Source organism: Penaeus chinensis, chromosome 4 (genome assembly GCF_019202785.1).
Source record: "Penaeus chinensis breed Huanghai No. 1 chromosome 4, ASM1920278v2, whole genome shotgun sequence".
Taxonomy (NCBI): Eukaryota; Metazoa; Arthropoda; class Malacostraca; order Decapoda; family Penaeidae; genus Penaeus; species Penaeus chinensis.
The window spans coordinates 40,994,525-41,022,024 of NC_061822.1; the positions used below are offsets into that span (position 1 = coordinate 40,994,525).

General features: G+C 42.9%; 2 protein-coding genes across 2 annotated transcripts in view; one reads left to right on the forward strand and one right to left on the reverse strand.

Moving 5' to 3' along the window:
* The window catches only part of LOC125024937 (blastula protease 10-like), a 21,144-nt gene extending 14,301 nt beyond the window's left edge, over positions 1-6,843 (forward strand). The window contains exons 10-11 of the mRNA XM_047612727.1: positions 6,013-6,292; positions 6,671-6,843. Coding sequence (XP_047468683.1) covers positions 6,013-6,286 — 274 coding nt within the window. The 3' untranslated portion in view covers positions 6,287-6,292; positions 6,671-6,843. The remainder of the gene's footprint in view (positions 1-6,012; positions 6,293-6,670) is intronic.
* Positions 6,844-11,928: 5,085 nt separating this feature from the next.
* The window catches only part of LOC125024938 (FAS-associated factor 1-like), a 24,042-nt gene continuing 8,470 nt past the window's right edge, over positions 11,929-27,500 (reverse strand). Inside the window, exons 5-16 of the mRNA XM_047612728.1 lie at positions 25,490-25,614; positions 24,752-24,941; positions 23,792-23,881; positions 22,768-22,903; positions 22,464-22,609; positions 22,007-22,161; positions 19,995-20,131; positions 19,588-19,757; positions 19,242-19,331; positions 18,918-19,055; positions 18,060-18,137; positions 11,929-15,290 (exon numbers count right to left, since the gene is read on the reverse strand). Coding sequence (XP_047468684.1) covers positions 15,210-15,290; positions 18,060-18,137; positions 18,918-19,055; positions 19,242-19,331; positions 19,588-19,757; positions 19,995-20,131; positions 22,007-22,161; positions 22,464-22,609; positions 22,768-22,903; positions 23,792-23,881; positions 24,752-24,941; positions 25,490-25,614 — 1,536 coding nt within the window. The 3' untranslated portion in view covers positions 11,929-15,209. The remainder of the gene's footprint in view (positions 15,291-18,059; positions 18,138-18,917; positions 19,056-19,241; positions 19,332-19,587; positions 19,758-19,994; positions 20,132-22,006; positions 22,162-22,463; positions 22,610-22,767; positions 22,904-23,791; positions 23,882-24,751; positions 24,942-25,489; positions 25,615-27,500) is intronic.

Genomic DNA, 27,500 nt, shown 5'->3' on the forward strand with positions numbered 1-27,500 from the left:
CAACTGCCTCTGCCTGTAGCGAGGAGGCGTTGTCTGTTACCCTCATGGATCGCGTGGCATCCCTAGCTGCAAAGCCGGCGCCTGCAGTGTGGCTCAAAGGATCGACCGATCCATCCGTGTAGTATGTTCTACTACCCGGAGGAGTGATGGCTGCAATGACCCTGTGGGCTTCTGCCTTTAGGCTAGGCATGGGGTATAGGCTCTCTTTCATTGACAGGCTCATTATGTTGAACTCTATCAGGCTCAGTGCCCACGGCGGGGCTTCGGCAAAGTCGGGGTGGGGGGAGTCCATGCCCTTAGCAAGAAGCTGTTCTTTGAGCTGATGGCGTATCAACACCCTGGCTGTATGAGACAGCCAGGAGTTGTTTGCAACGAGCTCGTTGTCTTCTTCGAGGCATCTGACTAATTTTTGTCTTAGGCTTGTGTTCCTGGAAGCCTGGATGACCTTTGACAGGAATTCTGTTGCCGTTAGATCGATTTGTGAGTCCAGGGGGAGAAGGTTTGCCTCCATCAGGAGGTTGAGGACCTTCGTCCACCTCGGGGCACCCAGAATGATCCTGGCAGCTTCATTTTGGACTGTTTCTAATTTGTCTGTGTGCTTTTTCTTTGCAGCAATTAGAGCGACTGAGGCATAGTCCACAATGGGCCGGACAGCATGTACATAGAATGATCTTAGTACTTTGTGTCTGGCCCCTATGCGTCTCCCAGTCATTGCTCTCATGACGGACAGTCTTGCTTTGGTTCGGTCAACCAGGTACTGGACCTCCTTATGGAAGGAGAGGGTCCGGTCTATCCTTACCCCAAGGTATAGGTAGTCCTTGACCCATTCTAATTCCACTCCCTGGATTTTCAGTCTTGTGCCTCAAACTCTCTGTCTCAGAGCCATGGCTTTGGATTTGGCAGCAGAGACCTTTAGTCCTGTCCTACAACACTCCTCTGACACGAGGTCCAGACAACACTGGGCTTTATTCTGGCTGCGTGGTCCAGTGGAGGTGATAGCGAGATCGTCTGCATATGAGATGATCTGGCACCCCACTGGGAGGTTTATGTTGAGGATGCAGGACATTAAAGTGTTAAATAGGGCTGGACTGAGAACCCCACCCTGTGGCGTTCCATTTTCGAGCGGCATGTGCTGCGATAGGTGACCCTGGAATTTGACATTGGCAGTCCTGTTCCTGAAGTATTCACCTATCCAAGCCAAGAGCTTTCCTCTGATTCCCTTCTGGATCAGGCTTTCCTGAATGGCAAGCGGACTTGCCAGTTCAAAAGCCTTCTCCAGGTCAAGGAATACCACCACAGCTGGGCCCTTGCTGATTGTGCTTAAGAGTGTGGCTATGCTGTGTGCTGTGCCCATGCCCCTTGTGAACCCGTGGAGGTGTTCGTGCGGGGGTCCCGTTTTCCATTGAAGCCGGTTTAGTACCATCCTCTCAGCCGTCTTGGCCAGGCAGCTGAGCAGAGAGATGGGGCGGTACTTCCCCGGCTCCTTTGGTTTTGGGACGGGAACTATGGTAGCCCTCTTCCAACTCTGGGGTAGAGTGGAAGTTTCCCAGGAATTGTTGATGAGTTGCAAGAGTGCACGCTCACCTGCTAGTCCTAGGTGGGAGATAATGGGGTACGAGATCCCATCAGAGCCCGTGGCTGTGTTGGAACTGGTTTTATAGGCTTTCCTTAGTTCCCTCAGAGAAAAGATAACGTCTGAGTTATCGGGTTTGGCTGCCCTTTCTCTGATCTGAGCGTGTCTGTCTGGCTGTAGACGCTCTTGTCTTGCCCTCAGCTCGGCTGGCAGACTGTTGCTGCTCGTTCTCGCAGAGAACTCGTGCGCCAGTCTGTTAGCCTCTGCTTGGGGGTCGTGATGGGTGCACCTCGGGGCTGAGCGGCTGGTAGCTCGCTTGACCCGTTGCCACAGCTCTGAAAGGGTGGTTTGGTGGTCGAAGGACTTACACCATTCCAGCCACTTTTCCTGCCTGACTCTGTTGGCAGTTTCCTTGGCATCCGTGACAGCTTCCCTTAGGAGGGATAAGTTGTCAGGGGTTCTTTGCCTTCGGAATAGTTTTCGGAACATGTTCACCCTGTGGTTGACCTCCCTGATCTCGTCATTGAAGTACCAGGCGTCTTTGTGACTTCTGGACCCAGGCCGAGTTTTGGGTATGGTCTGTGAGGCTGCTTCATCAATGGCGTTTAGCAGGCTAGCTTCGAGCACTTCCACATTTTCGCTTTGTGGGGGATTGTTGCATCTCAGACAGAGGGCCAAGGCGTTTTGAAACGCCTGCCAGTTGGCCTTGTCTGTTTTCCATCTTGGATTCGGTCTTAGGATTTCGGCTGGGCCAACATCCATGAGGGTAGTTATAGTGCCGTAATGGTCACTTGTGACGGTCTCATCGACACACCAGCCAATCCTCCCGACCAGAGTCGCAGTGGCCAGGGTGAGGTCTAGGACCCCTCCTCTGACGTGCGTTGGCTCTTGGGTGTTGAGGAGAGCGATCTCAGGGAATGTCTCTAGCACGTCGGCTATGTGATAGCCCCAGGATAGGGTGGTGTGCATTGAAGTCTCCCCCTATGATCACTCGGTCGTGTGCAGCAGAAGCACAGACCTGGCTGATGTCTAAGCTTCTACAGCGTGGCCGGCTGTACACATTGTACAGTTTGAGGGGCCCCCCGGCCAGGTGAACCTCGACGGCAAGGGATTCAACATCGTCTCCACAGTGCGATGCATCGGCTATTGCGGAGCAGGGGATTGTTGCTCTCACAAGGGTGATCAAGCCTCTCTTGCCAGGTGTTCGTGGCAGTGTGAAGGCATGGTACCCTGAGAAGCGAACAGTGTCCACTGTTAATGTCTCCTGGAGCATGACAATGTCAATGTTCCTTGATCGCACTACTGCTTGGAGAAAAGCGTTCTTTGCAGAGAAGCTATTGATGTTCCACTGTAGGATGCTTAGATGGTGTGTCATGATGTTACTCAGTGATAGTTACATCAGAGACATCGTCGGAGTCTGACAACTCCATTGCGAGGTCCTCGCTGGTTGAGGGCTCCTCGTCTGTTGTCAGGCTATCCTTGGGTCCACTGGGGGGTGGAGAGCCTTTGGTAGCTCTGACTTTGGTTGGTTCGGCTTTTCTCTCAGTCTTTTTCTTGGCTGGCCTTGCTAGCCTTGCCTGGGCAAGGTCAGCGTGATCTGGCTCTGGCTGCACAGATTCAGCCTGTTTTGGCTCTGCCTGTGAAGGCATGGCCTGGTTTGGAGTGGGGAGGGGAGTCTCGTCCTGGGGTGAGGGTGAGGCTGGTTTTGCTCTAGCCAGCTTTCTTCCCTTCAGGGCTGCGACAGTCTGGGTCATTGCCGTCATGGCGACCGAAACTGCCTTCTCGGCCTCCTCACTCGACCTCCCCAGGGCTGTTGCTACTGCTGTGACAACAGTTAACAGGAGAGTCATATCGTCCTCGTCAAAGAGGAGATGATCATCTGTTGGGGAGGTTTTTGTGGTGCTCTTAGAAACTTTTTTCTTTATTTTCTTTTTCTGCACCTTTGGCATTGTCGGAAACTCCTTTTTGTTGGAGACATCCGGTGTCGGCTGGGGGGCGGCTTCCTTCCTCTTAGGAGGTCGGGAGGCCTTTTCGCTTTTGTTCCTTCCCCACACATGGGTGCCCGGTGGGGCAGGAACAAAGTCTGATCGGTTTTGAGCAACCTCTTGTCGCCTGAGGGCCGCCTTTTTCCTGACAGAGCAAGTCAGGCTCCAGGCATGATGCTTCTTGGCACAGTTGGGACATTTGGCTGTTGTGTCCCTCTTTTCCTCTTTGTATGCCTTGAGGCATACCTCTGTGTTGTGTACCTTGCTACAGACACCACATTTAGGCTTGGCTGTACAGTTAGCCTGGCGGTGACCGTATTTCTGGCACTTGAAACACCGAAGTGGTTCTGGCACATACGTTCGAAGGTTGTAGGTGCCCCTGTTACCCAGATCAAGGGTAGTGGTTGGGGCACCTTTCATGGTCACCAGGACTTGCCTGGTTGGGGTCTTCCCCTTCGACATTCGGGAAGCCTGCACGACCTGTGGGTGTGAAGCGATCAGCTCCACATCGTACGAGACTGAGAAGCCAAGTAGCACCATCTTGGTTCTCTTTTCCTCGGGACTTAATGGGGAAAGACTCACTTTCCTCCCATCGGTGAGCTCCTTCGTTTCCCGGAGGAAATTCAAGGTAGCTTGATCTTTGGGCATTATGATCATGCCCTGATCTCGGGCGACCCGGATCGACAACCGGATTTTCCGTTGCAACTCCAATGCCCTGACCAATTGGTAGGCATTGTCGAAGCCTTCGGGTTTAGCTGGCACTTTGAACTGGGCAAAGCGTTTAGGGGGTCCCGACTCTTCATCAGAGTCGGTCTCCGGCCTCGGACGCTTCGGCCCGCCCTTTCGGCTTTCGGGCTTGTTTGTGGAGGCAGCAGCTGCTGCGGCTGGTTCAGCCTGCTCTCCCCTCTCAATTGGGGAGGCCGTCTGTGAACTCAGGGGCCTCCCTGGCTTAGCTGCTGGCCTGGAGAGGCCAGCTCGCGAGTCAAGATCTTTGACTATTCGGTGGACAGACCCATTGGCTTCGGTCTTGTCCACCTTAGCAGCAGGGGTGACAGTGTCATCCTGTGCATGGGGCTTTCTTTTGCCACCGGAAGGCACATATGCCTTCATGGTGACTACCGTGGTCTGGGCCTTGCGCGGTTCGTCAACTTTAAGTTCAGTCTGTGGGGGGTGTTTGATTATTTTTTCCATGAATTGGTAAGTGCTTCATCCTCTCACGCCCCCACCCACCGCGGAGTCCAACAAGGGGAAGCTGAGTGTCAGAACCAGTGTCTAACAGCAACAGGAGTGATGAGAGGATATACGCAGCCAATAGCCATTGTGACAGCGCTTACGGACCATTGTGAGTACCAATGGCGGCATGACTGCTTGACCCTAGCCTCCCGGGGGAGACCAGCCGATTGGCTGTGACCGGGCCCGGATCAGGCCGCCTGTCTTGCTGGAATAGAGGACCAAAGAGGCGTGTTGCTAGCCGCAGGGCGTACTCGTTCACGGCATCGCTCAACCTCCAGGACTCCCGTCTCCACAGCGCACAAGGCTGCCACACACGGCAAACGCGTGGGTAGGTGGGGAGTGAGGAGGAAGGAATCATGGGGTGAGGGATTGGGGGTAGTGAGGATTAACGAATGTTGGGGCGAGGGGATGGGGGATTAGGAAGTGAGGAGTGACGAATGAAAGGGATGAGGGAGTAGGTGATTGGGAGTAAGCCATAAGGAATGAAGGGGTAAGGAGTGGGTAGTCTAAAAACTGTAAACAAGGTTTGCATATTATTTGCATAAAAAAACTGATTTACACGCGAACATTCGTGTTCGATTCACATCTCTAGGTGTGTGAATGAACTCGTAGTACAGATTTTTAAAACGATTTTTTCGGTTTCCTTTTCTTCCTCTTTCGCTTTTCTATATCGTGTTATCTCCCCTTCTCCGTTTTTCCCTTCCTTCCTCTTTCCCTCTCTCTCACTACCTCCCTCTTCCTCTCCCCCTCCCGCTCTCTTCCTCTCCCACTCCCCCTCTCTTCGTCGCTCCCTCTCTTCAATTCTTCCTTCCTCTCCCTCTCCCTCTCCTCCTCCTTCTCTCTCCCTTTTCTTATACCCTCCTCCTTCTTCTCTCTCCCTTTTCTTATACCCTCCTCCTTCTTCTCTCTCCCTTTTCTTATACCCTCCTCCTTCTTCTCTCTCCCTTTTCTTATACCCTCCTCCTTTTTCTCTCTCCCTTTTCTTATACCCTCCTCCTTCTTCTCTCTCCCTTTTATTATACCCTCCTCCTTCTTCTCTCTCCCTTTTATTATACCCTCCTCCTTCTCTGTCTGCCCTCTCCTCCTCCTTCTTCTCTCTCCCTTTTCTTATACCCTCCTCCTTCTCTATCTGCCCTCCCTTTCTCTCCCTCTCCTTATATCCACCCCCCACCCCCCGCTATCTGTGCCCCGACCCAACCTCCTTCCCCTCCCATTCCCCAGGTACTGCGGCGCCGACCTGTCCCCCGGCCAAGAGCTCGTCTCCGAAGGCCCGGACATGTTCATCGTCTTCCGCGGGAAGTATGGCTACATGAGCGGGTTTTCGGCTCGGCTGGACTTCGTCGAGGGTGAGAGGACGGGGAGCGAAGGATGTGACGAATCATCGGGGGGAATGGGAGAAGAAGCGGAAGGTGGGACGACAGAAGAAGGAAGAGGAGGGAGAGAAAGAGAAGGAGGAGGAGGAGACGCTGATGGCGGGAATTCGCTGTTTCATTAGTGACGTGTGAGCATTGGTTTTCTTACGGAGACATTTGTTTATCAGTGGTTTTATTGACTTGTTTCCTTGCATGTTATTTTATTTAGCCTTTCTTTCTTGATTCTCGTTATTCGTGTCACTGATTTAGTCACTGTGTTATGTTAATAATTTCTTTCCTATCCGATTTGTGTTCATAACCTTTATTTAGTTCTTTACCTACATTATTTTCAGGTCCTTAGAATGATCTCATTTGCTTATTCATACTAAAGTTTGTTTTATGTATAAGATACTTACTGATATATCGCCATATTGAAAAAACTCTGCTTAGTTATTTTTCTTATTACTTGATGCTTTCAAATGTTCAAAATTGATGTGATTCTCATTTCAAATATATTTCGTTCACAGATCGCAAATCGACGAAATTCTTATCCTACTGTATATTTCCGACGATGTTGAACAGAATCCTTGAAATGTTGAAACTTGGTTGGTATTTGCAATTTACCTTGGCAGTAAGAATGTTAAGGTTTATTATGAGTAATCGTGATGGCTGGAAATTACAACATTATTGTGAATAAATGTTCATATTAATAATTAAGTAATTATTATTTTCCAATATGTTAAGTCTACTAATGGTATATATCCCTTGATCTGCATTTTTTCGAAATTATAATGTGGCAAATGAGGTATTCTTCATACTAAACTGCTATGCACATTTGTACAAACTTTTCACGTTAATTATAATCGTTTTCCAATTTCCCTCAAATAAACATGTCTAATATATAATAATATTACATGCTTGGTTAAACATTGTATGAACTTTATATTGTTTACTTAATACTGACATTTCATGTTTATTTTTTTGTGTGTTGCTCGGGAAAAGTGTTAAGTTGCTCTTTCTCCCCTTCGAGTATAGAGCGGTTTTCAATATCATGCAATGCGAAATGGTGTTTCCATAATATATTAAATTTCTTCGCCAAGCATCCTTCCGTGAGACATTACATGGCACCATTTTACTTACTGGTTTACACTTTTTGATGCAGTTTGCAAGAATTGTATTTGTATGAATACGGAAAAAAAATACTAGATTCACAACATCCATTGACGCCGTGATTGTAATAACATTTATAACCTAAAGTCAAAACAGAAAACTTCGAAGAGCGGAGGAGGAGGAGGACGAGGTAATGTTTAATTTAAAAAGCAAATAGATGTGTCAGGGATTAGCAAAAGGGAAATGGGTTTAAGGCGATTCGATCAAATGGAGGATACACGTCCGTGAGAACCGAATCCGCGAAGATTCCATGGAAAGCTATTATGAAACAATCAACGAATATGATAAGAATAAAACTTGGTGTCGGAGAAGTAGGCGAGGAAGAACCCGGGGAATAAGAGGAGGGATCAGGGGGTAGGGGTGAAGTATCAGGAGGAATATCAGGAAGGGGGGAGGGGGAGATGTACAGACAATGGTTAAAGGTTAATGATTAAAAGCAAATAAATGTGCTAGACATCTAAGGTCATGTAGCACTATAGTAAATGGTAGTGAAGGGTGGTTGAGTTAGTGATTAGTTGTCAAAGCTGGGCAAAGGAATTGACGAGTAAATGGGTTAAGGTTGGGTAAGGTAATGTATAGGGTTAGAGCAAGTGAAGGATGTATATGCATTTGAGGAATGAAAACAGGTTGTCAAAGCAGAAAGTGTGAGAAGCTGCGGGAGGGATCACGAAAAATCGGTCCCATTTGGCTGGGCCAAATAGAGTATTTAAGAATTTTGTAGAGATGGGGGTAGTAGAAGGACGGGGGCGTGTGGAAGAGGGAGGTAGTGTTATGGGGAGGTGGACAATAAGGTTGTAAGGTAGTAAATAAGGGAGGATGGGGTAGTTGACGAAGAAGGTTGTGGGGGTATAGTTGTTGAAGTTGAACATGTTGGGAGAGTAGAAATGTCTCCTGGGGTGTTGATTAGGATGGATACTGTACTAGTAGGCATTGAGGAGGGGGTATTAGTTGTAGTGTTCAGAGCCGTGGTCAAAGGAGAGCCTGTGGTCAGGGAATCGGGCGAGTTTGAATTGGTGGAGCTATTTGATGAAGAGGCAAGCCTCATTGCCTTTAAAGCAGGGGAATACCGTGCCCATGGCTCCCTCAGGCCGTTCAGGACTGGCACAAAGTCAGCCTTTCATCCTTTCAGCACGGCTCTCACACCTTAGGAAGTGGATAGTAGAAGGGGTTGGTAAAGGGACAGAAACGAAAAAGTAGGAGGGGAAAAAAAAAAGACCATGCAAAATTTGTTGAGTCGAAGGCTGAGTCCAAGGTTGAGGAGTTCCCCAGCATTGGGTCCCAGTCTCCGTCTCCTGAACCCCCACGACAACAACGGGCAAGGGATTGGGGGGGGGGGGGGATGTACAGACAAGCAGGGTCGATTGAATATTTTTCAACCTCACTGCAGAATAGATAGAATATTAATCATCGCAGATGCAGTGTTGGAAAAGTAAATTGATTGGCGTCAGTTGATAGTGCTTTGGCTTGCTGGGGTCTTGAGCACAACTCAAGCATTCGGCGAATACTTGATATTGATGTATAAATGCGAATAGTGCGAGCCTGTTTAATCTGGTGGCTCAAGACTTGGGAGACTGCGGTGAAACAGTGGACTGCCGTAAAATGCACGCGTCTGGCAGTCTGGATCTTTCATTCTGACTGAATAAAGTTCGTAAGATATTCTTCTTAACAAAATTTGTGGTACATTCATATTATAAATCAAATAAATTATTGAAGTATGAGATGATGTGTCAACAATGAAATAAACAATAAAATGTATCTGCATTTTATTTGTCGACGTTGTAGTGACTCCCGCTGGAAAATGAAGGGGGCCCAGCAATGGAATGAAAAAGGCTGAGAACCTGTTTAGTGTTTAAACTCAAGAAAGTTGTGTCAGTTTATCTGTTGGCTTCTACCACGGGCTAGTTGACAAGTCTACCCATCAATTGCTGCTTCAATTTTGCACGATTTCTGTCTTTCAAGTGTATTGATTATGCTGTGTTTCCCCGCCAATCCCCATTCGTTGTTGCCAGACTGGGACCCACTGCTGGGAATCATCCTTGAATTGGGCCTCAGCCTACGACTAAACAAATTTTGCAGTCTTCTCTTCTTTCCCTCTCCTTTTACTTCTCTTCTCCCTTCTACAATCCACTTCCAAAGGTGTGCGAGCCGTATTGAAAGGATGAAAGGCTGACTTTGTGCCAGTCGTGACCGGCCTGGGGAAGCCATGGGTACGGTTGTCCCTATTTAGTAGTCTACCCTTTACCCTCATGAACAGTAATGAAGATTTTACACCCTTATTTGGGACAGCGAGGCTTGCTTCTTTATAAACTAGCCCCACATATTTAAATTCTCCAGATTCCCCCACCCCAGGCTCTCCTTTGGTCAGGACTCTGCATACTGCTTCTACTAACCCCCTTCTCAATGCCTACTATCACCTCCGTCCAGTCCCTATCGTCCACCCAAGTCATTACTCAACCTCCAGAATACATTCCTTTTTTCCTGACATCCTCTACTTCATATACTACCCCTCCCTTATTTTTACTCAGCAGCCTTATTGTCCACCTCTCCGCAGTACTACCTACTCTTACTTCTCCCACTTCTACAAACTTTTTGAATACTCTGCTTAGCCCAGCCAAAGTGATCAATTTTCCCTCAATGCTTGTACTGGAACTGTACAAGCAACTGTCTCCATCTCCCCGACAAACTGCCTTGTCTACAACAAGGTTTGGTCAGATTGTGGAGAAGACGAACTCGTCTGCCTTGTGGACTCAGATGCAGTATCAGTACAGTCCTCCACCAATATTGCCAAGATTACTTTCCGTATACATGACCTCCCCGTTGATGTTTATATTGGTGGAGAATCCCTCCCTGTCCGACTATATCAGTCTCTCCTCCATCAACATCAGATCTGTTGGCGTAGGCCACCGATCAAACTGTTCTGCAGAATCACACGCGTGCCAATAATATATTTTAAAGCTGCCCTATCTACAAGTTTGAATCTGAGGTGACAATTCTGTTAGACTTGTCCTTGCATTACATGAGGCCAGACAAGAGCACGTAGACAAGGTTTTTCTCTTACTCCCTACTCCAATACTGGCCTTTGCTCTGCCCCTCCATTCCTTTTCAAGACATTTATACATCTCCCACAGTATCTTCATTATCCCACTTCTACCCCTCCCTCTCCAACAAATTCTTTTGCCATTCTAAATCCAGACACCCCAATTTCCACCACTATTCTAGATGCTCCAATCTCTATTCCCCCAGTACCTACTTGGGAAGTAGAGATTGCAAGTAACTGCCGACATCCATCCAACCTCATACTCATGTTCCCCTTACAACCCTTCCTCCCACTCCCTACCAACAACAAACCCTTCCTCCCACTCCCTACCAACACATCCCATTCCCCCTTCCTTTCCCATTATCCCTACCACTTCCCCCTGGATTCTCTAATCTTGATCTAATCAACCTTAAATCCCCTTTCTCCTTTTGCTAATCCCTACCGTCCCCTAGATACATCCTTATAGAACCCCACAGTTCTTCCTTGTCAACTTTTACCCTTAATCTCTACCTTAGCCCATTTACTCACCCTCCCCCCTCTTTGCTTCCTTTCAATGCCATACTATCCTAGACTGCTATGTGATTTTTGGCATGTAGCACTTTTAATCATCAACTAAACCCTTCTTTACCCTTTGCACTACACCTTTCTGTAGTGCTATATGACCATTGATGTCTAGAAGATTTATTTAGCTTTGTGACCATTAACTATTACATTATATTAGTTTTAAAAATGAAAAAAGTGGCCTTTCTGTATTTTAGAATAAGAGTAAAATGTGCTTCTTTATTTCATATGACAGGTTATGTCTAATCTAAAATCTTTGGTCAGACCAAGTTGAGTGAGTTTTGAGACCCTTTCTCTAACTCACTGCCCTACATACCAGTATTAGTACTAATAGTGGATTAACACATGTCAGTAAGTATGAGTTAAAAATCTCACACTAACACCCAGGCAGAATTTATGATACAAAAAGTGAATTTTGATTTAAGAAAGGCCTTACTCTTTAGATATTTGTCTTACTTTGACAAAGAATTTCTCAAGAACCAACTGACCCCTGAAGATTCTCGAGGACTTGCCGGATTTAAAATGTGGTATGGGTAATGGTGAATGGTCACAAAGCAAAATAAATGTGCTAGACATCAGAGGTCAAATAGAATGTGGTTGGTAACAGCATGTCATTTTTTGTCAAGTAATTTCAAAACTTAATCATTTACAGGTAGCTGGTACACAAAATACATACCCATTATACCTCGTGTTTTCTTAGAGCTTTATCACAGCTAGTAAACGTTTCATATATAAAAATCATCCATCATATTTACACACTGAATTCACTTAAAAAAAAAAAAAAAAAAAAAAAAAAAAAAAAAAAAAAAAAAAAAAAAAAATGGAAAGCGAGGGAGAAAATGATCCCTTCATAGCTCTTGTATTTTTTTTTTTTTCTCTCTTCTCTCTCCATGGCTCTATTCACTTTTTGACCACATTTTTTTTTGCAGGAAATGAACCAATATACAAGACACAGCTTGTGAAAAGAGGGGCTTAAGTGAACAAAAGTCAACAAAAATATTTATAAAATTATCTAAACATGACTCTCTCTTTTATTTCAATATCAGCATTGTCACTTTCAGATTTCTAGTATTGTATCACATATTATATATATATATATATATAATGAATGAAAGAAGGACTCCAGATTTTGCTTTATGTACATAAAATTGTTTCTAAAACACATCATTCAGTGTAATACAGTGACTCGATTCTCCATTTAACAATATTTTTAACAATAAGGTCACAGCTGTACCTTGAGATCGAGGCATACATATGTGTAATTATATAAGGGCAGCTGTGAACAAGTAGCAGTCATATCTTTAAAAAATGCTTAATTTATTCTCACCTTTTCTTTCCCTTCATTTTTATAGTGCTTAACATTCAAGAAAAATACTGATACTGTGATTGTGCATGACAATGTAAATATGCATAAGGGAGGAAGGGATGTGTGGGATAAACAGGAAGGGGGGGAGGGGTATAAGAAGAAGAAAAAAAAAATAAGAAAAAAATACAAACTGTAATCACTAACAGTGTAACACTTGATGAATGCTTTTATGTATAAGATGAAAATAAAGAAAACAATCATTGAAATAAAAAAAGGCAATCCTCTATTGATTTTCTGATAATTTTTTGACAAATTTAGTTCAAATCATCACTAACATATCTGACTAGACATGACATAAAGCTTCATAAGCTAAAAAATTAGGGCGGAGGAAGAGGAAGAGGAGTATGGAGTAAGATGATGAGGGAAGGGCTGCTAGAGGCAAAGATGGAGACAAGCCAAAACAGATAATAAAGATGTAAAACTTACCTGGAAATAAAAATTCCCTCAAATATATCATGTGCATATGAGAACAATCAGTTTAAAAAACAGACAAAAGCCAACATTCCCCCCCCCCCCCCCCCCCCCCGACTTCTCTGAATTGCATCATCAGTCACCTTGACATTGTCCTTAATCTCACTGCAGAAACATAACAATGCTAACACTACAAGTATATTACTACCTAATATAAATAATAAAAACAAGAACCTTCACTTTACTTTTTACTGAATTTTTACATTGATTTTCACATTTCTTTTTTTCTTCTGAGGATTGTAACAAGTCATCTTTTATATGGTTGATGGTTTTACTTGCTCTTCGGTAATGTACACATAAAGACTAAGGCATCATTATATAATACAAACCAACATGGTAAAAAGAAAAAAAAAAAAAAAAAAAAAAAAAAAAAAATACTTTCAGGAAAAGTACGTGTGTGTCCCTTTACATATACATATACTTTATTTATGTAAACAATGTATATGTATATGTACATATATAAATATACTATATAAACACACACATACACAAAATAAGATGCTTAAATGCTGTCTTACTGGTACATTTCTATTTTATTTTACTTTTTCTTCATATCACATGCAAGTAATGCTTGCACATTTAAAACAATGTAAATGTCTATATCATTAACAAAAGAAATAAGAGGAAATGAAGGGGAAAATATACAAAACAGGGAGGAGGGAAAAAAGGAAATAGTATTTTTATGTTTTGTTTTCAAAATTAACAATATTAAAAAAAAAGGATAATTATAACTCACTCGTCTGAACGCAAACCCAAGAAAAAATCACCAGCGACGAGTCCCATAAAATGCCTATATATATATTAAGTTTGTTGACTTCAGTTGTGATCAGCCATATGATGGCCAAGGATATATAAGTCGCAGGTTTACATTTTGTAAACAACTCTTAAAAAAAGAGAAAAAAAATGAATGAAAAAAGAGAAAATAAAAGACAATTCAGGGGTATATAATTTGCAAAAGGGAGTGGGTAGTGGTGAGGGAGGAAGAGGACGAGGGTGAACTTTGCAGTCAAAACCTCTTGTCTTGCTCTGAACCCTTTTGAATGTTCTTTCACTGGTTTCAGTTCACACCACAAGGACTCTTTTCAGATGGCAAAGTAAGAGAAAAGGGGGAGGAGAAAAAAAAAAAGAAAAAAAAAAAGAAAAAAAAAAAAAGAGTGAGAGAGTGCATGAGTGTGAATGTATAGGCATGTATGTTTTGCAGATGTGTGCCGATGCAGCATGTGGATATGTGTGTACATGTGTGAATGAGCATGTCAACATGAGTGGAGAAGTGTGCTTAATAAAAAGTACATCAACTTGGTATATATAAACACAAGTGGGGCCAAAGGTCACAAAACATTATAGTGAAGGTGGAAGCGGCAACAAGAATCTGTCCTTGAAATTACCAGTTACTTTACTATTATGATCAATCTATGCACCTCATCATTACAATTATCCCTATCCCTTTTTCCGTTCAGAAGGGTTCTACTGCCTGATAAAAATTAGGTGACAAAATGAGACATACTTCTTTTCCATCAGGAGCTTGGAACCTGTGTTAATCTTCCAACGAGAAATGTATCCTCAACTTACTTGTCATTTCTGATCATCCTCATCCTTTTTTTTTTTTTCTTTTTTTAGTTTTTTTTTTTTTTTTTTTTGCTTTATATATATATTTTTTTGTTCCTTTTTGCTTTGTTTCCTTAAAGGCTACAATAATCTTATATAAAAATGTAGAGTATATATCTGCAATTCCAGTAATTTACTACTATACAGTCAAGCCTAGTGATAAAGAGATCGTGACCCAACGAGAAATGCTCCGAGAAAAGAAAAGAAAAAAAAAGTAAAAGACAAATAGAATAAAAAACAAAGTGATTATGATGGTAGCAATGATGATAATGATGTTTAATTATAATAATAATACCAAAAAATTAAAAAGATGGAAAGGGGGTACATCCTAACTACATATGAACAAAAAGAAGAAAAGAAATAAGGGAGAGAAAAAAAAAGTCCACTGTGCATCTTCCTCCCAACTTATTGACTACCACTTGGACACTTTTTTCCTTTTCTTCTTCTCTGTCTCCTTCTACTACTTCTTGGAGAGGAGGAAAGGACTTCCTCTTCTTTTCTTTCCCTCCTCTCTTCATCTTCACAGTGTACATGCAAAACACCCGGGGGGTCTCGTCTCTTTGTCAAATCACAGGAGTCTTTTTTTCTTTTTTTCTTCAAGGACTCTAAGGAGGCAGGGGAGGCAGGGGGTTGGGTGAAGGACAAGTGAAGTGTTGCCAGAGGGGATCAAAAGGAGGGGAGGAGGATAGGGAGACAAATCACCCTAAAAGGACTCTTTAGAAGCTTCCAGGACTGCACAAACATACAAACACAGATGTTGATGCATGGGATGTGTCTGAGGGCATGTAGGGAGGGGGTATGGAAGGCAAGGGAGGGATAGGGGTATGGGGGCATAGGACAGCCCCTTAGAGACTCCTCATCGCTCTTCAATGTTCAGTGTCTCTTGTGGGTACAGCTTGTAGTCCATCAAGGTTTTGGATGTGTCAAGAGAGCTCACCTGCAAAGGAAAATAGGGTGAAACAGGAGAAGTGCAAGAGTTGCATTGAGTTTAGGCTCAGCCTATGCTGAGCATTAAATCCGATTGTTAAAAAAAATGGGGAAAATGCTGTGCTCATTTTTAATATTTTTGTGAAACATCTCTGTACATAGATGGCTCTGCTGATTGCTGATTTCACCTTTCCTTGAATTGGCAGGAAAAAAGTATTTTTTCCTAGTGTTATGAATATCGATGGTGTTATTTTTATTATAAACATATTTTCGTAAATCAAAGAAAAGGGTAAACGGGTGAGATGGGCAGTACTCATAACTGGCTCACTGGTAACTTAGTGCAAGTCTAGCCATCTATGTCTAAAAACAATTAAACAAGTAAACAGTGGGCATGGCATGGACATAAGTGACATGCCTGTCGGCAATGGGTTAATGAACTGTTCTGACAAAGCCCTGACAGAGACAAATATTACAAAGCAATTTATTTAACCCGATACTGCTGGGTCATGCCGTGTGGCTTCATAACAAACCCCTTGATCTGCAGAGTACACCTGTACGCAGCGGTGCGTGCTTCGAGCAGGACCTTTGGCTTGATGTAGTGAACTCCTGCACTCAAAGTTGGTTCATTGCCATTAATCTCCAGAGTGAAGAGTTATTATTTATTTTCTTCACCCAGCAGTATTGGGTTAACTAGCATTTTGTAGTAAAACCGGCATGTATATCAAGTTACACACTGCAATCAATTCCCTATTCTATTGAACTTATGTAACTAAATGTTTAATGCAAGTTATATAATCCAAAGAAAAGGGGCAGTGTATAACATTAGCTAAAATGGAGAGGCTCAAGAAGAAAAAAATGGAAGAAGATGGAGGAGTGGGGTGAGGTAGAACAGACGTGTGGGAAGAAAGAGAAGGAGGTGAAGAAACTGAAGGAGAAAAGAGGAGGATGGGGTGAGGGAAGGAGGAGGAGAAGGAGGGGGTGGGGGAAGAAGAAAGAGGAGGAGGAGGAGGAGGAGGAGGAAGAGGAGAAGGAGGAGGGGAAAGAGCAGAAAGAAGGTGGAGGAGGAGGAGGAGGAGGAGGAGGAGGAGGAAGAGGAAGACGATGGAGAGATGGATGATGAGGAAGAGGATGCGGGGAGTAAAAGGGGGCTAGGAGAAAGAGAAAAGGGGGATGGGGAGGAGGGAAAGGAGGGGGTGGAGGAGGCAGAGAAGGGGGTGGAGGAGGCAGATGAGGAGGAAGAGGGGATGGTAGAGGAGGAGGAGGAGGAGGAGGAGGAGGAGGAGGAGGAGGAGGAGGAGGAGGAGAAGAAGGAGGAGGAGGAGGAGAAGAAGGAGGAGGAGGAGGAGGAGAAGAAGGAGGAGGAAAAGGAGGAGGAGAAGAAGGAGGAGGAAAAGGAGGAGGAGAAGAAGGAGGAGGAGAAGGAGGAGGAGAAGGAGGAGGGAGAGGAGGAGGGAGAGGAGGAGGGAGAGGAGGAGGAGGGAGAGGAGGGAGAAGAGGAGGAGGAGGAGGAGGAGGAGGAGGAGGGAGAGGAGGAGGGAGAGGAGGGGGAGGAGGAGGGAGAGGAGGGGGAGGAGGAGGGAGAGGAGGGGGAGGAGGAGGGAGAGGGGGAGGAGGAGGGAGAGGAGGAGGAGGAGGAGGAGGAGGAGGGAGAGGAGGGGGAGGAGGAGGGAGAGGAGGGGGAGGAGGAGGGAGAGGAGGGGGAGGAGGAGGGAGAGGGGGAGGAGGAGGGAGAGGAGGAGGAGGAGGAGGAGGAGGAGGGAGAGGAGGAGGAGGAGGAGGAGGAGGGAGAGGAGGAGGAGGAGGGAGAGGAGGAGGAGGAGGGAGAGGAGGAGGAGGAGGAGGAGGAGGAGGAGGAGAGGAGGAGGAGGAGGAGGAGGAGGAGGAGGAGGAGGAGGAGGAGGAGGAGGGAGAGGAGGAGGGAGAGGAGGAGGAGGGAGAGGAGGAGGGAGAGGAGGAGGAGGAGGAGGAGGAGGAGGAGGAGGAGGAGGAGGGAGAGGAGGAGGGAGAGGAGGAGGAGGATGGAGAGGAGTGAGGGGGGAGGAGGAGGAGGAGGAGGAGGAGGAGGAGGAGGAGGACCATCAGGAGGAGATGGTGAAAAGAAGAGGAAGAGGATGAGAAAGAGGAGGAGAAAGAGGTGGAGGAGGGGGAGGGGAAAAGGATGAGGATAAGGGGGAAGAAAGAGGAGGAGAGCGAAAGAGGAGGAGGGTGGTGGAAAGAGGAGGAGAAGGATAGTGAAGGAAAGGGTAGGAGGGTGGGCGAAAGAGGAGGAGGGTGGGGGAAAGTAGGGGAGGATGGTGAAGGAAAGAGTTGGAGGGTGGGAGAAAGAGGAGGAGGAGGAGGAGGAGGAGGAGGAGGAGGAGGAGGAGAAGGTGGAGGAGGAGAAGGTGGAGGAGGAAAAGGAGGGTTGGGGAAAGAGGAGGAGGAAAAGGAGGGTTGGGGAAAGAGGAGGAGGAGGAAGAGGGGTAACAGAGGAGACAAAGAAGAAGAAGAAGGTAGGCCAAGGAGGAGGAGGAGGTTAAGGAGGATGGTGAAGGAAAGAGTGGTGAGGGAAGAGGAGGAAGAGGAGGAAGAGGAGGAAGAGGAGGGAGAGGAGGAGGAGGAGGAGGTTAAGGAAGATGGTGAAGGAAAGAGTGGTGAGGGAAGAGGAGGAAGAGGAGGAAGAGGAGGAAGAGGAGGAGGAGGAGGAGGGGGCAAAGAAAAAGGAGAAGAGAATAAGACGATGAAGGAGGAGGAGGAGGAGGAGGAGGGCAACAAAAACTTAAAACCAAACAAAACGTACATCTCTGCGGGGCCAAGACTGAAGACACTTGTATTCATCTGCTGGATATCCTTTGACATGCAGAAAGTTGAGCAGAACCTGTGGTTGCAAAGAAAAGAAATAGTTTTATTGATATCTCTACTTAATTTTTCTGCAGAGTAAAACATATAACATTATAATTTATGTGACTACAAGAAATAAAAAGAAAATAAAGTTTATTTTAATCCTGAAAATAATAATTCATCAAGTTATCCCCCCCCCCCCCCCCAGCTGTAAACCAACCACAATTTTCCATTACCAGCAATTGCGTGACTCATGCTGGTACATCAATATAGTTACTGACCTGTAGAACAAAAAGTTTACCCCTTGTATATGAAAGAAAATGGGAAAACTTACAAAATGCCTATAATGCAATCCAGTACATATTCATCATATGATCATGCATTCATCATATATTTATGCCTGTATAATGGCTTGGTGGTTATATAGGGAGGATTGGATATGAAGAGAAGCCATCCAGACACATAGGAGAAGGCCCAGTAGGAGAGCATGAAGTTTGGGGAGATAATTCACTGTGGCTTTGAGAACGGAAGATGCCAAACACTACCAAATGTACTACTTTGCCCACACTATGTCCCATTCATACTGTGGGAACACAGCCCATAACTCTTTGAAAGCTGTTGCTCTACTGACACAACTCAGCTTTAAGGGCAACTTACGGATATACATTGGACTTGGACTTTAGTGGATAAAAAATAATAATCTTGGTACTACTACCCTAGGCAATAGGTTCCACTGTACACTTGAACACAGAAACACTTCTCTATAAAACATGGTTCCAAACTTTATAGGCTGACACCCCTTAAATCCTGTGCTGACCTGGAGAGTGGTGTTTGCAAGGAAGTTGCGGTTGAAGGTCTCTCCTCCAGGTATCCGAAATCTAAGGGTTGACACTGGTTCTTTGCAGTCTGGCCCAGGCTCATCAGGGAGGTCTGTCTCTAATGATGCTCTCACAGCCTGTTTGTAAGAAGGGCATTTATTTGGTCATTTAAATGATAAGTCTGATGGTGATGGGTGGAAGATGAAAATAGAAAAACAAAAGAAATCGAGAAATAAGATCAAATACATAAATTTCACTTCAAAATCAAGGAAAGATCCTGCCTTTATCTACATATTTTATATCTCTACAACCATGACACAGACCTGCTTAATTGCTTCTTCCTGCTGTTTGATGGACTCCACTCTCTCTCTCTCTTGCTTCTCTTCCATTTCTGCTTGTTTCTTTGCAGCCGCCTATGGGAATATAATTTTTGCATAATTATGATTAATGTTTAATAAACTGTCCATACTTTTCAATCCAACAGGTACTGGTTATGTCAGAGAACTTTGTACAACAAACATTACTAAAACTCTCTAACCTTAATCCCTTCACAATATTTTCAAATCTCTTAAAGTTTCCCCCAAAACCCTGGAAGACTATTCAAACATTCCTCCCCTCCCTCTCTCCTACATCCTAGTTCCTCTATGTCTTATACTCCTGTCCACCCACTTTTGCTCTGTCAGCAGCCAGAGATTCCAAATATGCTGCATCTTGCTCTGCCTTGACTGCTTCCCTGGCTTCCCGTGCCTCCTCCTCCTGCACTTCTGTCACTCTTTGCTCCTCAAACATTTCCATCGCGTGGAGTAATGCTGTCATGACTTCATCTAGGACTGCATTGCCTGTTAGTGGTGAAGGTGAAAGATGAAGTGTTAAAGGTTATAAAAAATGTTCAAAGACCTTTAAGCTTATAAAACAGCAAAATAAATATATAGTATCTCACACAAGGTACACTGCAAATCATGAATCCCTCATTTCATCAAAACATTTTAAATAAATAAGACTGACTTAAAACAAAAGCATCTATAAGAGAAAAACAAAGTAACATAAATTACTTCTTCATATTTCACAAAACTTACCATGTATGACAGAGAGAACCTCAATGGTTCCTCTCGTCCGTGTGATGACAAGTAAGGCTGGGAGCTTGTCCACACTGAAAGTCCTTACGGTGGTAGAGGCCATAGAGCCAAAGTGTGTGGTTACTAAGTTCAATAACCTGTGGAAAGAAATGGAATAAAAAATAAGGGTAAACATGACAAAAAAAAAAAAAAAAAAAAAAAAAAAAAAAAAAAAAAAAAAAAAATGCATTACAAAATATTTTCCAAGATTCTGTTATTGCTCTTATCCTGCTGGATCTGGGTAATGTGGATGTCTTGCCATGTCTTGTCAAGGGGGAGGAGGTGGAAAAAGAATAATAATAAGAAGAGGAAGAAGAAGAAAAGGCTGAGGGACAGGTGACTGAGGAAATAGTTGCAAAGTGTCTAATGCTGGGGACGTTTATCATGAGTACACAAAGCACTTGGAGTGAGACTGACTCAGTGGTCCTTCAGGAAGGGGTTCATTCACAAGCTCCTCCTCTAGGATTTCCACTGGTCCACGAGGGTAAAATGTACCATCTGTGAATTATGCCGGAAGAGCGCTGTCTCTGGGGAGGGTACTATGTCTTTATGTATGAACCTATTCCTGCCCATTGTTGCACAGAGTGCAAGAGAGATAAAATGGATTTTGTTAACTACATGCTGCCAGGAAAAATGCGGTGTTCAATTAGTAGACCTTGTGACCTTACTTAATTTCACCTTTCCTAGAATTGACAGGAAAAACATATTTTTTACTAATGCTATGAATATCGATGGTGTTATTTTTATTATAGACATTATAATTACTATAATGTTAGAAACATTAAAATAAGATCATGTAAAATATTTTCGTAAATGGGCAAGACAGGCTGTACTTGTAACTGACTCATTGGTGACTTGGGAAAAGAGATAAGAACAATGCAAAGAGAAGGCAAGGAGTCTTGAAACCACATGAGTGTTTGTGGACACCCTGATCTACAAAATCACACACATGGGAGAGTCAATAATTAACCCAAATCTTCCGGGTGGCATGAAGAGATGACGGCACCTTACTGGCCAATGTGCCGGCCGTCATGATAGATGACGGCACCCTTACTTCTGGCCGCCATCAGTGATGACAGTCTCGGTTTCACTTTTTTTTTCTCGGGACTTTCCATTCCCACGAAACTGATGGTGACTGTTCTTGAGTTCCCCTTCCCCCCATGCCCCCATCCTCCCTCCCTGTTCCCCCCAGTCCCCCCCATCCCCACCCCACGGGATAAGTCCCCAGAATATGAGTTTAGGCCTACGCAATAGCCTCCCGGAAATGCCCGTAGAGCCAGGGATCGCCGACCCGGAGGATTTGGGTTAAGTAAGCCTAATGGCCGGATTCTGGATCATGTGTGGACTCAATTACTAGTCCTCCTTGATCACATTCATTTAATCTTTTCCTTGACCTTCAGAAAACTTATTCAAATATTACTGCAATTGGCTTTGTTCTAACATTTAGTAATCAAGTCAATACTAATACTAATACTAATACTAATAATAATAATAAAAATAGTAATACAACTACTACTTATAATAATCATAATAATAATAACAACAATGATAATAATAATAATAAACAGGAATGATATTATTGGAAAAAAAATGGAATGTGGAAATCTACTAATTGATTCTTACCTTACAGCTTGTGAAGCCCTCTATGTGTAAATAAAATTCACAAGGCAAAACAGCAGTGGACAGTACATGTGCCCGACAGCAGTGGGTTAAAAAAAAGATACTAAACTTTTACTGATTGATGTTCAGTTAGTGTTAGCTAAAGTGGATGCTATATGAGAAACCAAGAATCATTGTTTGTTTACAGTGTATTTCTACTGAAACCTCATCTATACTTGTATCTTCTTCTATCACGATGCAATATAAATCAGGATATTTCAACCTTTATAATACATTTAACTGCACATTACCCAATACTTGCTTCCTTGCTTGGTCAGAATCTAATATGTAGGTTACCAAATCCCTATACCTACCTCGCTTTATTAGCTTCATGTGTGAGATCCCAACCCCAAACCACAAAGTTTGCCGAGAGGTAGTCCACCGTGGAGAGCTGACAGAGAGCTTGTGAGCAGAACACATTGGACAGGACACTGCCATCATGATGTAAGTATACAGCCAACAACTTTCTCTGTTTAAAAAGTAGGAGAGAGATGTTTTATTGGTTTACTAATTTATATTCAATCTTTTTCTGAAATTTTTTAAATGTATAAAAAATTATGCAACTGCTAAATATCACCTGAGAAGTCCAATTTCATGTAACATCTCAATTTACATGGCATATTATTATATAGACATAAATGGGTTATGTAATTAAAAAATGCAGCAATTAATCCAAACTGAGCCAAAAGTTGCCAAAGCATTGAGGAAACCATTTGCATAAAGCAGTGTTATAGGCACTATAACACTTCTTTAAGCATTCCAATTACCTACATTTTTCGCTGGTAGCTGAACGGACTCCTTGAGCGCATCCTCTAGTGAACCCTGGTAGAACATGGGCACGCAATTCCCATAACGGTTGCGGAACTCCTCTGAGAAGTGTATTACACCCATCACCTCATCCTCTATATCGGCGGGGACTGAAGAAGAAATAAAGAGAAACAGGAACTCTTCATTTCTTTTACATGCTTATGTTTATGAAATTATGAATAATAAGAATTCTATTTCACCTCATCTTGTTCTTTGTGCTTAAATAGCTTGATATATATATCTTCTCCTCTCTTAATCAAACACTCACTCAGTGTCTGTGGCTTCTTGGATGAGGGCACATCTACATCCATCATCCCAAAGAAGTCGTCATCATCATTGAGAAGCTCTGGAGTGTCTTCGAATTCTTCACCTGAGGCGTTATCGTCCTCTGCATCCACCAGTGTCTTAAGGGGACAAGGTATATTTGTTAAACAAAGTGCAGGTACAGCTACTAATTTACGCTATAGTATGTACTGTGGAGCCTTAGATGTTGTACAAGTTGATACTGGGATCAGAATGACTGCTGCTCTGACTTTTGAACTCATTACAAGGCATTTTCAAACAGTACTGGATGAAATGTTTTTGAACATTAACCCATTGGTGACGTGTGTAGAAAAAAAAAAAAAACGTGCCAACTTTGAGCGCATGAGTTCGGTACATCAAGCCGAATCACTGACTCGGAGTGCTTTGGTGCGCCGCCGCGACGGACAGCCGCACATCACATTTCGAGCGGTTTGTTATCATGCCTATAGGTATGACCCGTCGGGAAGGGGTTAAAAAATAAAAAATACCAATCTATAGCAAAAATGTTCAAGGCCCCTTCTGAGCAAAGTGTATGCATATCAAAGTTAATAAGATCAAATGCTGAAATATGTTGACACATGTTGGCTATGGGCATTAGGACAACTAAAGAACCTCATGTTAGTAAAATAGTCATGAACATAATGCTAACTGATATGTTTACAAAACTAATGATTGCAGAAGTGGTAACTTCGTACAATTTCAAAATCACATTTAGAATACAACTAATATAATTATAAAAAAAGCTAGCATAGGAATTCTTGCAACAGTGAGAGTCAATTTGCAAGATCTCGGGGCAGTAATATCAGATAGAGGAATGAGTCTTTTCAAAAAGGCTGTGGAGGAGGAGGAGGAAGGAAGGGGATGAAGACAAAAAAAAAAAGAGGCTTGCATAACACTATATTTATAACTTGAATCCCCAACAGTGTTAAAGGGAGGTGAAAAAATTGGGAGAAAAGAAGGATTGAGATAACGCCATAAAGTTATGTTACCTTTCTCTGGGCCCGTGGTGTACGTTCCCTTACAAGTTTCCGCACTGTTAAGTGATGCTGTTTGCTAATCCCTGATGAAGTTAAAGTGGCCTGCAACAAACAGAAACAAATATAAAATTGGGGTAAAAGGAGATATAAAGGACAAAACTGTTATGTAAATCTAGTATAATATAAATCACTTTCATACCACATACTTCCAATGAGTTGCTTTTTAATCAACAATAAATTACATAAACTAATGCAGCCAGTTCTTTATTTAAAGCATTGCTGGTATACTCTTCAGGGTAATGCAACTTGCAGATGTATATTTTACTATAATATATGTGTATTAGTCTATGAGAAATTCAAGCACTGTAGGGAATGATCTTTGAATAAAAGTAACACATCATCTACATCTTTGACTACAGACACCGAACTCAACCTAATATGCTTTTGAATTTTAGATGTCTACTTACACAGTCCTCCCACATTCGTATATGATACCCTTTAATGAAGAAACTCTGTGAATACACTGATTGGCCTGACAATGCCAGTAATCATATCAAACAAATAACCTACTGCTTAAATATACCATATTTTCCTCATGGGTCTGGAGGCAAATTTCTGTATCAAAAATAGAAAATACATCAAAAACCTGTCTCCCTATCTCCAAAACCCTAACTCATATAAGTAAACATTCACATTCTCCTCAGTGTCTGTAAGATATACAAACGAGTGCACAATTTCATCACAACTATTTGCCAGAAATTGCTCTCAACCATCTTAAACCTCTCTCTCTCTTTTGTTTTGAAGATAACATTTAAGAGAAACCTTACTCATTTTGTTGAACTGAAAATATTGACAGAATTACATAACACACAAGCCCTAAACTTCCATAGCAAGAGTATATTAGGCTACAGAAATATAACTCAAAATCATATATCATCCCTTCCATCCTCAACGCAAACCACCCATACTCACATTCTCCTCATCAGTATTTGGAGGCCAGCCTGTCCACTGCTGGTTGCGTACTGCAATGTTAGTCAAGTCGTGGATGTCACCCTTGATCTCCCGGATGCGACGATTGCCTGGGAACTTGAGGTTGTAATTCTTGCCATTGGTTTCGTCGTGGATGAGAAGAAGGTACTCATCGCTGTGCGCGCCATTAACTCTAGATGCAGAGGGGTTTTATGCTAAGAATGGACTTTTCTGTTTTTATAATTACCAGTGTATATATATCTTTGCATGATTATTTATCACTCTGGAATTATTATCCTTCTTAGTAATTAATACTCACTTTTCATCCCTGTTATTAGTGAAGGATTATAATTACCATACAATTATGAAAGTTCATTATTTCCCTTTCCTTCAACATCTTATGAAAGCAATGTTAAACATGATGCGGTAAGGTCAAGTATATTCTGATAGAATCAAGCCAAAACTAGGTTGAAATAAACAAAACAACAAGTAAAAGAAAAGACAAAGCAGAGGAAGAGGAGGAGGAGGTAAATAAGAAGAGACGGAGGTGGTGGAGGAGTATAAGAAGAGCAAGAGGTGGTGGTGGAAGAGGAGAATAAGAACAGAAGGAGAAGGTGGTGGAGGAAGAGAATAAGAATAGGAAGAGGGAGGAGGAGGAGGAGGAGGAGAAGAAAAAAAGAGGGAAGAGGAAAAAGTTTTTATAGAAGAAAAACAATAATACTCCCAAGATCTATATCCCACCTATCAAAATAGTTGCCAAATGATACTGAAGACTGAGCATTTAGGGTGAGTGTGCGAGACTCTGGCAACAATGCATGCGTGATCACAGTGCTGTCTTCTACTGGCGTCTTGAAGCCTTCGAGAATCTGAAAAGAAGGGAGGAAAGACCAATTAAAAAATAAGCAGGTAACTAAATTATCATAAATATCATCATGATTACAAACATTTCTATGACAATTATGCTGGTCATGAAAGAGTTTGTTTCATCTTAGATCTGGACCATTGCCAAAACTGAATCACATTTAATTCTTGGGTCAGGGGCAATCCACCATATATTTTCATTAACCTCGTGTACTTTTATGCATAAGTCTGCTAACAATAAAAAAAATCAAGACATCCATAACTACTAGCTATTACATAAACTCCTCCTTGGCTGAGGTAATACAAATGATAACAAAATGCTGTTAACCCTTTAGATAAAGTTGTATAATGGCAATTCGGGCATAAGGTTTACTGCAGGTTGCATGGCTTGTAGGCCAAACGCAAGCGAACACGTGTGTGTAGTGACAAGACTTTAAGCCTCCTATTTGCAATGTTTTTGTTTTTTTAACTCATTAGGGTTTTTAGCTTTTTTACCATTTTGCAACGTCCATATTAAGCATTTGATTAGCATTATCCAGATGTTTTCTCTTTAGGTATTCTACAACTCAGTGAAATAAGAATAAAAATATATGACTTTTATATTTGTGTAGTTTTTTATTTATTTTTATTTTTATTATATATATATTAAATTTTCTGTAATACAACCTGCATGGCTGCTCACAGTGCCAGGAATACACTGATGTGCATGGAAATGGAGCCAGTGCTCTTCCAGGCACGGACATTACATTCCACACTCGTTTATTGATGAGAGCAATGCAAAAATCACTAAATGAGTCTAATCAACCTCCCAAGAGGTTTGTGCACTCATGGCAAGTCTTTCCCATCACCCCGGCCTTATACTGAAACGTTCACGTTGGCAGATTCGCGTCACCTGGCCTGTAGCCACATTTTCCAGGAATGGCATGTTCACGTCACCCATACCTCAAGCCAGATTTTTTCATGGTCATGTCATCAAAAGGGTTAATACCAACAAATGTATGGTTTCAATAATTACAGTAATATATGAAACTCAACCTAATGCAGACATGTACTTTGCATGCCATATTGTTGTGAAATGTATGTACATGCCATCTGTAAGTAAAAGATGATATCAACAACTGTTATGATAAAAAAAAAAAAACTACATTGAGCACAAAAAACTTTATTTCTCATTATCATTATTAACCAAATGGATCCAGGTGACATGACAATTCTGTCATGAAAAAATTAGGCTGAGGAACAGCTGATGGGAAGATGCTGCAATAGAAAAATTTGGTTGAGGGCCTAGGTGACAGGAACGACTTGCTATGAGTGTACAAAGCTCATGGAGGAAGAATGAACTTGGTGGGCATTTAGGAAGGGGATCTTGGATTACTTCCACAGGTAAACTTGGATGGAATGTATCATCCATGAGCCATAGATAGAAAAGTACCATGTCCAGGGATAAAACTGTTTTCATGTTCAGGTTCCCATTCCTGCCTGTCGTGACCAGTGGCATAGGGTGTGAAATAGAAAAATGAATAATATAAAGAATATGAAAAACAGATACAAATAACAAAATAATCCTTATTGGAAAATGGAAAAAGAGCAAAAAATGCTTAATCAAAGAAATACTAACATTGTAAAGGAGAGGCAAGGTCTCTTGATACTGCACTTGAGTGCTCATGTAGGCTCAGCCTACAAGCTACACACTCAGGTAAACGTAATTGAGGGATTTTGGTAAAGGTATGACCCACAATGCAGCCAGGTCTAACAGCTCTATGAAGTCCCTCAATTCTTCTTGAAAAACCCATGAAGAAACACTGATGAAATATCATTCATTACATAAATTAAAAAGATAATATATAACCACTCACATGGTTGAAGGGAAGGAACAAAAGATAGAGAGAGA